This window comes from Salmo trutta, chromosome 23 (assembly GCF_901001165.1).
Source record: "Salmo trutta chromosome 23, fSalTru1.1, whole genome shotgun sequence".
NCBI lineage: Eukaryota > Metazoa > Chordata > Actinopteri > Salmoniformes > Salmonidae > Salmo > Salmo trutta.
Window position 1 is genome coordinate 4,304,033 of NC_042979.1, and position 18,336 is coordinate 4,322,368.

The window sequence follows — 18,336 nt, forward strand, 5'->3', positions numbered from 1 at the left end:
GAGGGCAAGGGAGGGCCTTGTAAGGATTGCTGAAGTTAGAGTAGCAGTGATCACAATCAATATGTTAATAGAATTTAGGTATCCTTGTTCTCAAATTTGCTTTGTTAAAATCCCCAGCTACAATAAATGCAGCCTCAGGACATATGGTTTCCAGTTTACATAGAGTCCAGTGCAGTTCCATGAGGGCCGTCGTGGTGTCTGCTTGAGGGGGTTTATACACAGCTGTGACGATAATTGACGAGAATTCACGTGTGAGATAATATGGCCGGCATTTGATTGTAAGGAATTCTAGGTCGGGTGAGCAGAATAACTTTGAGTTCCTGTATGTTATGATTACACCATGAGTCGTTAATCATAAAACGTATACCCCCGCCATTCTTCCCAGAGGTGTTTATCTCTGTTTGCGCGACGTATGAAGACGGAGCCTGACCAGGAGGCCACTCAGTCTGCCTCTTCTGCGGCAACGTTGTTTTGGGTCGGCTTCTGGGATTAGATCCACTGTCCTGGGTGGTGGTCCGAACAAAGTATCCGCTTCGGGAAAGTCGTATTCCTGGTCGTAATGTTGGTAAGTTGACGTCGCTCTTATTTCCAATAGTTCTTCCCGACTGTATGTAATAACACTTTTTCCTGGGGTAACAATGTAAGAAATACATTTAAAAAAATCATTAAATTCAATAAAAAAATACTGCATAGTTTCTAAGGACTCGAAGCGAGGCGACCATCTCCGTCAGGTGCCATCTTGCTAATGGAAGCTAATGTGTTCTTGGGGACCTTCAATGCTGCAGAAATGTTTTGGTACTCTTCCCCAGCTCTGTGCCTTGACACAATCATGTCTCAGAGTGCTACAGACAATTCTTTCAATCACATGGTTTGGCTTTTTCTCTGCATGCACTGTCAACTGTGGGACCTTATATAGACAGGTGTGTGCCTTTCCAAATCATGTCCAATCAATTGAATTTACCACAGGTGGACTCCAATCAAGTTGTAGAAACATGGCAAGGATGATCAATGGAAACAGGATGCACCTGACCTCAATTTTGAGTCTCATAGCAAAGGGTCTGAATACTTATGTAAATAAGGTATTTCTGTTTTTTCTAAAAACCTGTTTTTAGTTTGTCTATTATGGGGTATTGTGTGTAGATTGATGAGGGGAAAAAATTATGTCATACATTTTAGAATAAGGCTGTAATGTAACAACATGAGGAAAAAAACCAAGCGGTCTGAATACTTTCCGAATGCACTGTATATACTGTATATGTGTGTACATTGACATTTTAGTCATTTAGACTCTCTTATCCAAAGCAACTTACAGGAGCGACAGATGGCCCAACCTCTTAAACGCTGGGCTACCTGCCGCCCTTTTGCATATATATATATATATATATATATATATATTGCTCAAAAAAATAAAGGGAACACTTAAACAACATCCTAGATCTGAATGAAAGAAATAATCTTATTGAATACTTTTTTCTTTACATAGTTGAATGTGCTGACAACAAAATCACACAAAAATAATCAATGGAAATCCAATTTATCAACCCATGGAGGTCTGGATTTGGAGTCACACTCAAAATTAAAGTGGAAAACCACACTACAGGCTGATCCAACTTTGATGTAATGTCCTTAAAACAAGTCAAAATGAGGCTCAGTAGTGTGTGTGGCCTCCACGTGCCCGAATAAGCCTCCCTACAACGCCTGGGCATGCTCCTGATGAAGTGGCGGATGGTCTCCTGAGGGATCTCCTCCCAGACCTGGACTAAAGCATCCGCCAACTCCTGGACAGTCTGTGGTGTAACGTGGCGTTGGTGGATGGAGCGAGACATGATGTCCCAGATGTGCTCAATTGGATTCAGGTCTGGGGAACGGGCGGGCCAGTCCATAGCATCAATGCCTTCCTCTTGCAGGAACTGCTGACACACTCCAGCCACATGAGGTCTAGCATTGTCTTGCATTAGGAGGAACCCAGGGCCAACCGCACCAGCATATGGTCTCACAAGGGGTCTGAGGATCTCATCTCGGTACCTAATGGCAGTCAGGCTACCTCTGGCGAGCATATGGAGGGCTGTGCGGCCCCCCAAAGAAATGCCCGTTCTCCCCGGCGTCTCCAGACTCTGTCACGTCTGTCACGTGCTCAGTGTGAACCTGCTTTCATCTGTGAAGAGCACAGGGCGCCAGTGGCCAATTTGCCAATCTTGGTGTTCTCTGGCAAATGCCAAACGTCCTGCACGGTGTTGGGCTGTAAGCACAACCCCCACCTGTGGACGTTGGGCCCTCATACCACCCTCATGGAGTCTGTTTCTGACCGTTTGAGCAGACACATGCACATTTGTGGCCTGCTGGAGGTCATTTTGCAGGGCTCTGGCAGTGCTTCTCCTGCTCCTCCTTGCACAAAGGCGGAGGTAGCAGTCCTGCTGCTGGGTTGTTGCCCTCCTACGGCCTCCTCCACTTCTCCTGATGTACTGGCCTGTCTCCTGGTAGCGCCTCCATGCTCTGGACATTACGCTGACAGACACAGCAAACCTTCTTGCCACAGCTCGCATTGATGTGCCATCCTGGATGAGCTGCACTACCTGAGCCACTTGTGTGGGTTGTAGACTCCGTCTCATGCTACCACTAGAGTGAAAGCACCGCCAGCATTCAAAAGTGACCAAAACATCAGCCAGGAAGCATAGGAACTGAGAAGTGGTCTGTAGTCCCCACCTGCAGAACCACTCCTTTATTGAGGGTGTCTTGCTACTTGCCTATAATTTCCACCTGTTGTCTATTCCATTTGCACAACAGCATGTGACATTTATTGTCAATCAGTGTTGCTTCCTAAGTGGACAGTTTGATTTCACAGAAGTGTGATTGACTTCGAGTTACATTGTGTTGTTTAAGTGTTCCCTTAATTTTTTTGAGCAGTATATATATATATATATATATATATATATAAACTGTACACACACACACACAGTTGAACATAATACACTATGTGCATATCAAAGTTCCAGAGTGGGATCTCTGCTACGTTTTGAGTTATGATCCAATTTGTAAGCATTACCAACAGAGTGAATGTGAAAATGGATTCAAAATGGTCGCCCTCTGCTGGTGATTTGCAGGATGTGCAATAATACAAGTAAAAGGAGGGCTATGATTGGTTTCATTGCCTACGGTGCCAATCTCTCTGTATAAAATAGGCCATCAATTTAAACGACTGGGCTCACTGTGGAGCTCAGAGTTGTCCCTCACTGAGAGACCTGGCTGTGGTAATGACACACCCATGCACACATCCCTGTGCCCTGTGTTATAACAGTGGGAGCATATGACTGGTGAAGAACACATTGTACAGTCATCCACAGCAATAATTGTTCATCTAATTAGTCCTGACATTTACCAAGGCCTTCGATATGCAATGATGTCCTGAACTACAGCCTTTTCTTCAGGCCCACTGACTGATACACTCATTATTACATTGTGTAGACAGCACACACAGTTGGGTTTGTGTTTAACACTGAGTGACTGAGCATTGCCTGCTAGAGCACAACACTGACCTTTGTGGCTAACTTTGAACTCTAGTCCAGTCCTAAACTACAGCCTATTGCTCAGACCCACTGGTAAATGAATTGTGATAACATGCCATGTGTAGACACACAGTGGGGTTTGTCCTAAGCCATGAGTGACTGAGCATTGTTGGTCTTTGTTGCTAGCTTTGAACATCCACATTTAACCCCTTCCTTCCCCAGCAGGTCCTTTGCCTGCTGCAGTTGACCTTTGTTGTTGTACTTTGAACTTCAACATTTGACTCTGGGGGAGGGGGGGAGAGATGGAAGTGGGTGGAGAGAACAGGAAGGAAAGAATTGAGTACTCACTTGGGATAGACTGGCTCATAAAGATACTTGTCCTCTCCTCCTCCCACCACGTCAAACATGAGGATGTAGCCATTGGCAGCCTACAGAGAGAGAAGAGAGAGAGAAGAGAGAGAGAAGAGAGAGAGAAAGAGAGAGAGAAAGAGAGAGAGAGAGAGAAAGAAAGAGAGAAAAAGAAAGAGAAAAGAAAGAGAAAGAGAAAGAAAGAGAAAGAAAGAGAGAGAGAAAGAGAGAGAGATACACAATATTCATGAGTAAGGTGTGGCCTTGGTCATGCTTGAGATCAACTCTGATCCATCAGAGAGCGACTGTGGTTTGGTGTGTTATTACATCCAGCCTGCTGTATACATTTACAGTATACAGAGAACCTCTCTCTCCATCCCCAGCCACTACTGTTCAGACGTGTCATTATTATCAGTTAGGAGAGAGAGCGCTCCTTTTCAGCCCGTCTGGCCTTGCAAGGGCAGTCGAGACAGGAGAATACTTCAGGCTAGAGAAAGTTTTACCTAGAATAAAGGGGAGTTTTTCTACAAGCTTCGGGGCATCAAGGGGCACAGTAAATAGATATGCCTATACTAGCCTAAATGCACACACTTTTAAATTTCATGTTAACAGTTGGCCAGTTCCTGACTTTCCTGTTGAACATCAACTTTATTTGCATACCACAAGTTCAAAGACGCTCACAGTAAACTTGAGCCTGAAGCCTGAGACTTCAGCGACACGTGATACAGTCAGTCAGTGAACGGCATATCATTTGCGCGGTTTCGCAGTGCACAGCACTCACTGAACTAACGTTGTAGCCTAACCTCAAGTAACCCCCAAACAGTCAAAGGATACCTGGAGTACCCCGACATTTCCACACAGCGTGGCAACCAAAAGGAGTGCCACGCACCAACGAAACATAACGAGGTGAGAAATTTGACTCATTCCCCACAGGCAACACCAGCTGGAGCAATAAGTAGGCTAGAGTACTATAAAACCAGAGAGAGGAAGAGAGAGAGAGAAAGAGATCTGTAGCCAAACTGGGCTCTGTTATAGTCATTAAGGCTGGAGTAGCAGACACATGGTCTGGGCCTACTCTTTAAAAAACAAACAACGCTTCAATCCAACACTCATATCACAGACTGTCGGTCAGTCAATGTGTCAACCTCTAGAACTGAAAAGGAACAGCCGTTTATGACTAAAAAAACTATTTATGATCTAAATGAAGGACCATATTTCATGTACAGCTTACCACAGCAGCGTACAGATACCAAATTGTCTAATGTTAGTCTTGCTGAAGCTTTTCCGTGTATACATTTGACAAAAACAACTTAGAGGAATTCTTTTTTTTTTTTTTTCACGGCCAAAAACAGCTTAACTTAGACTAGGGAGTATCTAGCTTGGTCTCAGATCTGTTCGTGCCATTTTGCCAACTCCTATAGTCATCATTGTTACGACTGTCGGCAGGACAACATAGATCTGGGACCAGACGAAGCAGCATCCAATAAAGAATAACCCAAAGAGCAACAGAACCATACAATTACACAGAGGTCTCCATGGAGATGTGGGGGAGGAAGTAAAACTCAGGAAGTTAAGCTAGTTCCATAACTAAACATGACATTTCAGTAAAAGCCTGGTGGGAGTAAGTGATTTAGTGACACTAGCAATGCCAGAGGCAAAGCTGTTATGAAAGAAAAGCTAGAGAAATTCTTCTGAAAAATAACTGTTGAGAAGAAAAGAACTGTCAAGGACAACAAACACAGCCAGTCCATGCAGCTTTGATCTGGTGTGCGGCAGAAACAAAGCCAAGCATTACTCAGAGAGCAGAGCAATAAGAGACTGAAAATAGAGTCTGGGCTGGAGAAAGGAGAGCGCGAGAGAACGTATAGAAGAGAGAGAAAGAGATAGCTACACACTACATGGCCAAAAGTATGTGCACATCCCTTCAAATGAGTGGATTTGGCTATTTCAGCCACACCCGTTGCTGACAGGTGTATATACATTGACCACAGCCATGCAATCTCCATAGACAAGCATTGTCAGTAGAATAGCCTTACTGAAGAGCTCAGTGAATTCAATGTGGCACCGTCCTAGGAAGCCACCTTTCCACCTTCCACCTTCTCACCTTTCAAGTTAGTCAAATTTTTGCCCTGCTAGAGCGGCCCCGGTCAACTGTAAATGCTCATATTATGAAGTGGAAAAATATAGGAGCAACAAAGGCTCAGCCGCGAAGTGGTAGGCCACACAAGCTCACAGAACAGGACCGCCAAGTGATGAAGAACGTAAAAATTGTTGCAACACTTACTAGCGAGTTCTAAACTGCCTCTGGAAGCAACATCAGCACAAGAACTGTTCGTCGGGGGCTTCATGAAATGGGTTTCCATGGCCGAGCAGCCGCACACAAGCCTAAGAGCACCATGGGCAATGCTAAGCGTTGGCTGGTATGCTGTAAAGCTCACCGCCATTGGACTCTGGAGCAGTGGAAAAGCGTTCTCTGAAGTGCTGAATCACACTTCACCATCTGGCAGTCCGACGGACAGATCTGGGTTTGACAGATGCCAGGAGAACGCTACCTGCCCGAATGCATAATGCCAACTGTCAAGTTTGGTGGAAGAGGAATAATGCTCTGGGGAGTTTTTCATGGTTCAGGCCCTTTAGATCCAGTGAAGGGAAATCTTAACGCTACATCATACAACGACGTTCTAGACGACTCTGTGCTCCCAACTTTGTGGCAACAGTTTGGGGATGGACCTTTCCTGTATGACAATGCCCCCGTGCACAAAGAGCGGACCATACAGAAATGGTTTGTCGAGATCGGTGTGGAAGAACTTGATTGGCCTTCACAGAGCCCTGACCTCAACCCCATGGAACACCTTTGAGATTAATTGTAACATTGACTGCGAGCCAGGCCTAATCGCCCAACATCGTTACCCGACCTCACTAATGCTCGTGGCTGAATGGAAGCAAGTCCTCGCAGCAAATGTTCCAACATGTGGAAAGCCTTCCCAGAGAGTGGAGGGCTGTTATAGCAGCAAAAGGGGAGACCAACTCCATATGAATGCCCATGATTTTGGAATGATATGTTTGACGAGCAGGTGTCCACATACTTTTGGACATGCAAAGTAAGACGGGACATATTTTTGGAAGAGCAATGTGTCTGAACTTTCTCAGAGTTCACCCTGCGACTCTGTGCTGATGAGGGAAGAATACATGCTGCCTCAGTGAGTGACAGCTGGCTGGCAGCGAGGTCGGGATGGGAGCAGAATCAAGCCTGCTAGTGATAGACTCCTTCTTAACACTATTGCGCCAACCTGAACCATACTATGCCGGCATTAATATTTGTTGGACGTTCCAACAACTTTGGCGGATGTGTAACCAGCCCAGTACAGTGCCTCTCGGCTTGGTTTGGCTCTGCTCTGTAGTGTTAAAACGGTATTATGTTAGTGGCAGTCGCTTCTACTCTGTCCCTCTATAGCAGGGTTGGTGGTCAATTCCATACACTGAAATTCCATACTTTTCAATTAGGAACATGTGGAATTGGGTTTGCTTTCTGAATTGACTGGAATATAAATGGAATTGACCCCAACCCTACAGAGGCTGTAGGCTCCTGCTGCACGATGACACGCAGTCTAAATACAGACGCTAAAAACATGGCTGGGACATTACTTCATGGATATTACGTAGGAATGATTTTGCATATGAAAATGATGAAAACGATGAGAGTGAGTGTGTGAAGCGCCAAGCCAAACATCTCCTTGCCATGTTGATCTGTCGGACTCCTCCACATGACCGTTGAAGAGGACCATTTTTTTTATGAGAACATAGCAGGGCAGGGAAAAGGACTGTGTTGGATATAGAGCGGTGGTTAAATTAAATCTATACAGTTACCGGACCACCTTCAAGAAACATTCATGATGAGCTAAACCGCAGGGATGGATGTGGTTGCCTGGGTGACAGGAAAGCAGGCAAAAAGGGCCCGACAGAAAGACTTACTCTAGCTACATGTAGGCTATCCTATCAGACGTTTTTTTAAATTTTTTATATGTTGACACTTCTAGAACATGGAGTTCTGAACGGTTCATTTTTATATCTCGGATTGAATATCTAAACTCAGCAAAAAAGAAGAAAACGGCCCTTTTTCAGGACCCTGTCCTTAAAAGATAATTCGTAAAAATCCAAATAACTTCACAGATCTTCATCGTAAAGGGTTTAAACACCGTTTCCCATGCTTGTCCAATGAACCGTGAACAATTAATGAACATGCACCTGTTAAGACACTAACAGCTTACAGTCGGTAGGCAATTAAGGTCAGTTATGAAAACTTAGGACACTAAAGAGGCCCTTCTACTGACTCTGAAAAACACCAAAAGAAAGATGCCCAGGGTCCCTGCTCATCTGCGTGAACGTGGCTTAGGCATGCTGCAAGGAGGCATGAGGACTGCAGATGTGGCCAGGGCAATAAATTGCAATGTCCGTACAGTGAGACACCTAAGACAGCACTACAGGTAGACAGGACGGACAGCTGATAGTCCTCGCAGTGGCAGACCACGTGTAACAACACCTGCACAGGATCGGCACACCCGAACATCACACCTGTGGGACAGGTACAGGATGGCAACAACAACTACCGAGTTACACCAGGAAAGCACAATCCCTCCATCAGTGCTCAGACTGTCCGCAATAGACTGAGAGAGGCTGGAGTGAGGGCTTGTAGGCCTGTTGTAAGGCAGGTCCTCACCAGACATCACCGGCAACAACGTCGCCTATGGGCACAAACCCACCGTCGCTGGACCAGACAGGACTGGCAAAAAGTGCTCTTCACTAACGAGTCGCAGTTGTGTCTCACCAGGGGTGATGGTCGGATTCGCGTTTATCGGTGAAGGAATGAGCGTTACACCGAGGCCTGTACTCTGGAGCGGGATCGATTTGGAGGTGGAGAGTCCGTCATGGTCTGGGGCAGTGTGTCACAGCATCATCGGACTGAGCTTGTCGTCATTGCAGGCAATCTCAATGCTGTGCGTTACAGGGAAGACATCCTCCTCCCTCATGTGGTACCCTTCCTGCAGGATCATCCAGACATGACCCTCCAGCATGACAATGCCACCAGCCATACTGCTTGTTCTGTGCTTGATTTCCTGCAATTTCCTGCAATGATTTTCCTGTGTTCTGCCATGGCCAGCGAAGAGCCCGGATCTCAATCCCATTGAGCACGTCTGTTGGATCGGAGGGTGAGGGCTAGGGCCATTCCCCCCAGAAATGGGAACTTGCAGGTGCCTTGGTGGAAGAGTGGGGTAACATCTCACAGCAAGAACTGGCAAATCTGGTGCAGTCTATGAGGAGGACATGCACTGCAGCACTTAATGTAGCTGGTGGCCACATCAGATACTGACTTACTTTTGATTTTGACCCCCCCTTTGTTCAGGGACACATTATTCAATTTGTTAGTCACATGTCTGTGGAACTTGTTCACTTTGTCTCAGTTGTTGAATCGTGTTATGTTCATAAAAATATCTACACAGTTTGCTGAAAATAAACGCAGTTGACAGTGAGAGGACGTTTCTTTTTTTGCTGAGTTTATTAGTTCTACAGGAGAGGAGATGGAAGAGAAAACATCTATTAAAAACTCTGTTGAAAAGAGAGTTGTTGCCATAGAAAACAATTTACATTTCATTACCTACATTGGAGTAAGTGGATAGACTCCAACTTGCACATGCGCACTCAAACCTTTAACTGCGACTCCTCGTCAGATAAATATTCTGCATACAGAAAAGCAGGCCCAACACTTCCAGTTAGTTATTACTTAAGAAAAGCACTTCATCACATTCAAAAGGGGGGAGTATATAAATATAGCGTGAATGCTCACAGCAGGCTCCTCAGTCTCATCAGATGGCCTAGTTATGATGATAAGCATTTCCTCTGATTGAAAACGCAGTGCAGATATTTCAGCACCGTCTGAGCTAACCAGCCAACACTGCAGCTGAGCTGAGATATGGTGGACTGTGTGAAACTAAACCGACGCAATCTAACTAGGCAACAAACCAAAAAAAGTTATAAAAAAAAAAAAAAACTTACTGTGGAAAATATATATTTTTACATATGTTTGACTTTGTTGCATTTACACATTTCATTCAAACACACAACTGATTGTTGGCTCCTTGTAAGAACGTTCAATGTGTTCATTCATTTAACTGTCAGTCTTACTGCTTATTGGGAGCCAAAATGAGCTCTCTCAATAAACTCGTATGTCAAAGAGCTTGAGCATGTTATAAACAGGAATACTACTGATGTTTCAAATGCACAGATACAAAAAAAATGGACAGCAGCACCTGTGATGATCCTAATCTTGAGCATCAAAGGTCCCCCTTCAAACAATTAACATATTTTACAATAGTAGCTAGCCTCTAAACAGCTACCTTGGAAATGCATGTTAAACATAGATAATAATAATTCTACCAAGACAACGATGGTATTTTGGCAGCAGCTGTTAAAGGTGCAATATGGAGAAATTGCTCCGCCTCCACCATTTCCTGGTTGCTAAAATTCAAATAGTTTGCGTAATTTCAGTTTGTGACAAAACGAGTGTAGAGAATCACTGTACCATCTAAACCGCTGTGAAATACAATATTGTTTTTGAAAATATACTGTATTTTCAACTATTGTACAAAACCAATAGTAAAAGACGCAAAAACATAACTTAAGAATGGAAAGCATAGAAATAGCGCACATATAACATAACTACCGCTTCTTAGACCTGCTTTCAAATGAGAATGACAGATCTATAAACACATTTCTATGGGAATTTGGTCGGGTAGTCCAAGAAGTTATATTGCAGCTTTAACTAGCCTACCACAAAGAATATATCTGGATCTGGCAAACGGCTTGCTTTCTGTTTTGTTATTTTATCAAGCTGACAGGCTACATTGTTAAGAAAACAGAACTGAAAGGCCATGCAACATCTACCCTTCTTGGTGTTGTGACTCAGCCGAGGGCACGATGCAGTGGGCTAAAAGGTGCAGTCCGCAATTGCTAAGTGGGTACAGGATCCTCAATGAAGCATAAAGAGGGGGTGTTGTTCTTCCTCCCACCGGGTAGATAACAGTGCGTGTTTGTGCGATTATGTGGCGCGTGCGTCAAATCAAAGTCACATTTTATTTGGCACGTTTCGTAAACACCAGGTGTACACTAACAATGAACTCGTCTGAAACCGCTTGGTATAGAGGTCCTGGATGGCAGCGAGCTCGGTGTGTGTTTGTGTGTGCTGTGAGGAAGGCCACCTACTCGTCTCCACGGCTTCTATCGCAGAGACCTGCAGCTACCAGCCTTTCTTTTCTTTGAACCTTATTAAATAACACGATCAGATCTCCTAAAATGTATAGGCATTGACAGTGGACATGCAGGACTAGCACAGCCTCAGCTACTTCTTAGCTACGCTGACGCATTGGAACCAACTGAACCTCTTGACTGTTGGAGAGACATGAAGACATGAAGACAGCAGAGTCCTCTGTAGCTCAGTTGGTAGAGCATGGTGTTCGCAACACCATGATAGTGGGTTCCATTCCCAGGACTTGAGTGAATGCACGCATGACTAAGTTGCTTTGCATAAAAATTCTGCTAAATGGCATATAGAATGAGCATACCAAACATTACAAACACATTCCTAATATTGCATTCCCCCCCCTCCTCAAAGATAGTGACAGCAGGCTAATTAGTACATCACTTAAGTGACATATTTATACAGATCACAGCAGAACTCTAGAATCAGAATGTTGTCAATTCTCATCTCTGTAGTCTATTCTCTAATGTTGATTAGAAACTGGGTGGTTCGAGTCCTGCATGCTAATTTGGCTGACAGCCGTGGTATATCAGACCGTATACCATGGGTATGACAAAACATGTATTTTTACTGCTCTAATTACATTGGTACACAGTTCACAATAGCAATAAGGCACCTTGGGGGTCGTGGAATATGGCCAGTATACCACGGCTAAGGGCTGTATCCAGGCACTCCGCTTTGCGTCGTGCATAAGAACTAGAGGTTGACTGATTAATCGGCATGGCCGATTAATTAGGGCCGATTTCAAGTTTCATAACAATCGGTAATCTGCATTTATGGCCGATTACATTGTACTCCACGAGTAGACTGCGTGGCAGGCTGACCACCTGTTACGCGAGTGCAGCAAGGAGCCAAGGTAAGTTGCTAGCTAGCATTAAACTTATCTAATAAAAAACAATCAATCTTAACATAATCACTAGTTAACTACACATGGTTGATGATATTACTAGTTTATCTAGCTTGTCCTGCGTTGCATATAATCAATGCGGTGCTTGTTAATTTATCATCGAATCACAGCCTACTTCGCCAAACGGGTGATGATTTAACAAGCGCATTTGCAAAAAAAGCACCGTCGTTGCACCAATGTGTACCTAACCATAAACATCAATGCCTTTCTTAAAATCAATACACAAGTTTTTTTTGTTTTTTTTTAACCTGCATATTTAGTTAATATTTCCTGCTAACATGAATTTCTTTTAACTAGGGAAATTGTGTCACTTCTCTAAATTGATTTATTTATGTATTATATTAAGTTAAAATAAGTGTTAATTCAGTATTGTTGCAATTGTCCTCATATATATATATATATATATATATGGCCGATTAATCGGTGTCGGCTTTTTTTTGGTCCTCCAATAAAATTGGTATCGGCGTTGAAAAATCATAAAATCGGTCGACCTCTAATAAGAACAGCCCTTAGCCGTGGTATATTGGACATACACCACACCCCCTCGTGCCTTATTGCTTAATTATTTCTTCAATGGTAAAAAACATGAGCTGACGCACACCGAAAGATGTTTGTTGAAGTGTTGACTAACGGAGAGTACTAAACTGTATAAAAAGGAGGAAGCACACACACATATATATATACACATAATCTCAACAATTCAGTCGTTAGGGCCTAAACCTAATAATGAAATGGTCTACCCAGCATATAGTGTGCGACTACTATTTCGTGAATGAAATAACATTGGTGCTGCAACTTTAAGCATCTCTACCGGTCTACTTCAAACTCCTGTTTTATGAGCCAAATTGTGGTCAGACAGTTAAGATTAACAGAAGCACACTGAACACAGAAAAAATAAAAAACAAAAACGCAGAAAATTATGAAATGGCGACAACAACTCCTCCCCCTCTCTCCACACAGCTTTCTTTCTCCTTTCTCCCTCTCCTAAAGATAAACTTTGCCTGGGTCTGGTGTGATTACGTTTACCCAGCCGGAATCATGGTACAAACACATATGGAATACAGCTGTTCCTCCTGGGAGCTGTGGTCTGCTCTCCTCCAATTTGGGGTTTCCAGCAGGGCTATGTGTCCCTGAGTCTCAACACTCCATAACCGAGGGGGGCAGGGAGTTCAGTTGGAGTTTTACTTCCAGCCCTTCTCTGAGAAAAACACTCCTCAGGGTAAAAAGACAGACCATGGCTGTACTTTAACCGGGCGTTATAGTTAGACGAATAGCCAGAGACAAGCGGTGATGATTAGGTAGGTAGCCAAGCGGTTAGAGCATTGGGACAATAACCGGAAGGTTGCTTGTTTGAATCCCCGAGTGTGCAAGGTGAAAAATGTTGCCGTTCTGCCCTTGAGCAAGGCAGTTAACCATCACGACAACTGCTCCCCCGGCGCCGGCGCCGATGACGTGGACGTTGATCAAGGCTGGGTTAAATGCGGAAGACACATTTCGTTTGAATACATTCAGTTGTGCAACTGACTTTCTATTTCCCTAAAAAGACCCAGGTAAGACCAAGGTTCCTAGTCCGGTGAATTTGTCGATATGGCCAGACAAGCAGGGGTTTACAGTGCTTTCAGAAAGTATTCATACCCCTTGACTTATTCAGCCTGAATTCAAAATGGATGAAATAGATTTGGGTTCTCACACATCCATCTACACACAATACCCCATAATGACAATGAAAACATGTTTTTAGAAATGTTAGTACATTTATTGAAAATGAAATACAGAAAATCACATTTACATAAGTATTGACACCACTGAGTCAATACTATCTAAAAGCACCTTTGGCGGCAATTGCAGCAGTGAGTGTTTCTGGGTAAGTCTAAGAGCTTTGCACACCTGGATTATACAATATTTACGCATTATTCTTTTTTTTTAATTCTCAAGCTGACTTAAGTCAAAACTAACTAGTCCATTTAGGAACATTCAATGTCTTGGTAAGCAACTCCAGTGCAGATTTGGCCTTGTGCTTTATACATTTTTTTTTAATTTTTAGTCCTTGCTGATGACAAGCATATCCATAACATGATGCAGCCACCACTATGCTTGAAAATATGAAGAGTAGTACTCAGTGATGTGTTGTTTTGGATTTGCCCCAAGCATAACGCTTTGAACAAAAAGTTAATTTCCTTGCCACATTTTGCAGTATTACCTTTTTTTCCTGTAGAGAGTTCCTTCTTTTCACTGTCACTCAATTAGGTTAGTCGTGTGGCGTATCTACCATGTTATTGATCCATCCTCAATTTTTCTCCCGTCACAGCCATGGAACTCCTTAACTGTTTTAAAGTCACCCTTGGCCTCATGGTGAAATCCCTGAGTGGTTTCCTTCCTCTACGGGAACTGAGTTAGGAAGGACGCCTGTATCTTTGTAGTGACTGGGCGTATTGCTACACCACCCAAAGTGTAATTAATGACTTCACCATGCTCAAACAGATATCAAAATGTCAACTTATTGTTTTCTTATCTACCAATAAGTGCCCTTCTTTGCGAGGCATTGGAAAACCTCCTTGTGGATGAATCGGTGTTTAAAATTCACTGCTCGACTGAGAGACCTTACAAATAATTGAATGTGTGGGGTACAGAGACGAGGAAGTTGTAGAAAAAAAAAAATTCTGACTATTACTACACAGAGTGAGTCCATACAACTTACGTGACTTTTTAAGCACATTTTTACTCATCAACTTATAAAGGCTTGTCATAACAAAGGGGTTGAATATTTATTGTCAAAACATTTCAGCTTTTCATTTTTTATTCATTTGTAAAAATGTCTAAAAACGTAATTCCACTGGCGTTATGGGGTATTGTGCATAGGCTAGTGACAAAATGTTTTAATTTAATCCATTTTAAATTCCGGTTGTAAGATAACAAAATACAGAAAAAGTCAAGGGGTGAGAATACTTTCTGAAGGCTACTTCAGAAATACTTCACTGAAAGTATAGGACTACCTCCGAGACTGACTAGGGAAGGTGGATCTGGGCGAGACAGTCTGGGGTAGAGAGAGTGGGAGAGTAGGGAAGAAGGGTGGGAGAGAGAGAGAGTGTGGGAGATAAGAGGTTGTGACCAGCCCTCTCATGCTCTGTGCGCCTGGAATGTAAACGGCACAGGGTTTTCAGACAAAACATCAAGTCAGCTGTTTTTATCTCTCATGTTACAGATAAAAAAATGTACTTTAAAGCTCAGCCAGCCAGCTCGGTCTTCACTGTCAATACAGCTTGAAGGAAAAAGTAGAAGTTTGCACACAATTAGGATATAGTGACTGCATTGGCGGTATCTGTTTGAGTCAGCTTCTTTTCTGTGCCGAATTAATTAATACAAGAGACAGTCGAAAAACAAATTGAGAATTCATTATGTAACAGAGCTTCGAGTTCGCTCATATTGGCCTAGTTACTCTAGATAAGACAGCGAGAGAGGAAACAGCAAGAGAGACGATTTAAAAACATTTGGCCTGTATTCTTTCTGCAAGATGATTTTTTTCAGCTTGAAAAACACACCTCTTTGGATGTTTTCATCCTGAACTTTACCTCAGGGTTGGGGGAGGGGGAATAAGATTTGCAAGGTCACGACCACGAGGAAAATAATTCAGCTGTCAAGAAAGCAGAAACGCGCCGAGGAAAATCAAGGATCATCAAATATATCTACTGTATTAAAGCAAGTAATCGACAGCGACTAAAGAGATTACTTGAGCATGAAGACTTTACTTCAGTTCAGCAGACGTTTATTCTCTGGACGAGGAGTCCGAACTTTTTCACTGAAAGTTCTGAGTGAAATTTTAGGTAGATAAAGACTGCATTAAAATCTATTTTATGATGTACAGGGATCTGTGTATTTAGATAACCTTTGGCTTGGGGTATTCATGCCTCACTGGTCTCAAAGCTTCGGTCATCACGCCTTACTCGCTTGACTCAAACAAAGGTTCAGCGATGGTCTGTTTGTCCCAAAACAATGTCCAACCTTGAAGACAAGATACTGTGAATGCATCTGCAACAGAGTGTGATTCAGGGTCATGGACTCGCAATATACAGACAGGAGAGTCAGGTGAAACCAACGCCAAGCCAACCCAAGGAAACTTTCTCTCATCCAAACTGAAACGGAATGTTCAGTCGGAGCGTCTAAATATTTTCACTACCAGGAAGGTGGAGGCTTTTACGAGAGAGCCTCTAACTAATATGTCCTCCTGGCCAGGACTGTCCGTTTCAACTTCCACAAGAGCCAGATCCCTCATCGATGAACGCTATGAATGTGCGAAAACCATCAGGCCCAACGAGCCAAACACAACAGAAGGAGCAGATGCAGAGGTTAAAAATAGCAACAGAGGGGGGGACTGGGTCAGTTACCTAAAAGCTTCATAGCTTCACACACATGCTCCTGTCTTTAAGCCCCCAGCCCATGACCAGAGGGTCAAGTGGGGACTTGAGTATACTGCCTGTGTGCTTTCATACACACTCCTGTCTCCAAGAATGCAGCCCTGTAGCTCAGCACCAGAGTTTAGGTGGGGACTTGAGTCTACTGCCTGTGTGCTTTCATACACACTCCTGTCTCCAAGAATGCAGCCCTGTAGCTCAGCACCAGAGTTTAGGTGGGGACTTGAGTCTACTCGCGACTTCTGTCACTTACTCAATGCGAGGCCAAAAGTCACTGCAGTCAGAAATCAAACGTCAGAAGGAATTCAACCACATCAGCTACTTCCATCTTTCATTTCTGCCTGAATTGAAACCATCTGTCTGAGGCAATTATGTTAGAGTGGAAGTTAGTTCTGGCCAGACCGTCTTGGTGTAATTAAGCTCCAGTCAGTAACACACACATTTGCGGTCACACTGGGGATTTAGAGGATTAGCTGCAATTAGGATGCTGTGTAACTAATATTCCATCACAAATAAAAACATCTCAATAACTGACCATGTGGTAGTCGTCGTCTCAGAGCAAGGGGTGAGTAAACAAGATAGCAAGCAGACAGGCTGTGTCCTAAAAGCCCTAAATGGCACTCTATTCCCTACATAGTGCACTCCTTTTGACCAGAGCCCGGGCTTAGGTCAAAAGTAGTGCACTAGATAGGGAGTCGAGTGCCATTTGGGATGCAAAGGCAGACTGAGCGGGGGCAAGGCCAAGAACATTCCTCCAACCCCCCCCCCCCCCCTCCCTGGCAGTTTTGTTGTGACTGTGTGAGTGACATGTACCAACGCAGGTCCCCCATGCCGACCTTAAACATACGCGCCACTTGTGAAACTCCAGACGCCCGTTGCCTTGACGACAGCCTGAACGGAAACTCAGAGCTCCAGTTCCTTTCTTAAAGCCGCTGTGCCGATCAACAGATCGACCAGGGTCAGCCGGTGTCACTGGCATACAAAAACAACAGCCGTCACAGTCCGGGTCTCTGGAGTATGTCCTAGACTGAGTGAGGACAACATAAAAAAGGTTCTCACATTGGTATTTGAACAGATGTATTAAGTATTTTTGTCCTTACGTAACATATCTTTTAAAATGTTTCATAGGAAACAAGGACATTCCGTTCTGTTAAGGTCATTCATTCAGCGACAGTGTCTAGGCTTACCTACTACAAAGTAAATAACGTAGCTGTGATGGAACTAGAAGCTGAGCAACAATGGAAACAAAGGGACAGAATAAACCACCCCGGTGAGCAGCACACCTAGATCTGCGCCATGAGTGTTCTGCGCTATGACCGGTTTCCCTCAACAACCAAGATGTGAGTTTTCAGCAGTAGAACTAAAAGTAAATTGGTAAGAAGTTCAGCTGACTAAATGAATAAGAACCGAATTCTTGTTCAAGCCTTATGATTACAAACTTAGCTTTGAAAGACTTTAATGAGGTCCGAAAATGTAATATGCAAAGAACAAAATATATATCAAAAATAACATTAGTCGTGGTTATCTAATTTCCCTGTTGGGGGGGGGGGATTCACATTTTGGCCAAGGAAGTATCAAGAGAGTGATCCTTAGAGGCAATTTGTAACTTATTTTCGCCTTAAAATCTTAATACAATTTCACAACCACATTTGGCTGATCATTTTAAATATTCACAGTAATCCATCATAAAAATCAAACAAATATGCAAACATGCCTCAGGCACAAAAAAAGAACCAAAACAAAAAGTTGCTTTTTATATTCCCCCAATAAGCTTTGCTCTCATCCTGGCAGCGTTGAGCGAGACAAGATTAGACTTAACCACATTAAAAATACCTTTATGAGTAATGGCCCAATAGG

At 43.5% G+C, this 18,336-nt stretch overlaps 1 protein-coding gene across 1 annotated transcript in view; it reads right to left on the reverse strand.

The window, feature by feature from the left end:
* Positions 1-18,336, reverse strand: part of LOC115159117 (RAB6A-GEF complex partner protein 1) — a 68,244-nt gene that overhangs the window by 22,708 nt on the left and 27,200 nt on the right. The window contains exon 3 of the mRNA XM_029708546.1: positions 3,852-3,931. Within this exon, the coding sequence (XP_029564406.1) occupies positions 3,852-3,931 (80 nt within the window). The remainder of the gene's footprint in view (positions 1-3,851; positions 3,932-18,336) is intronic.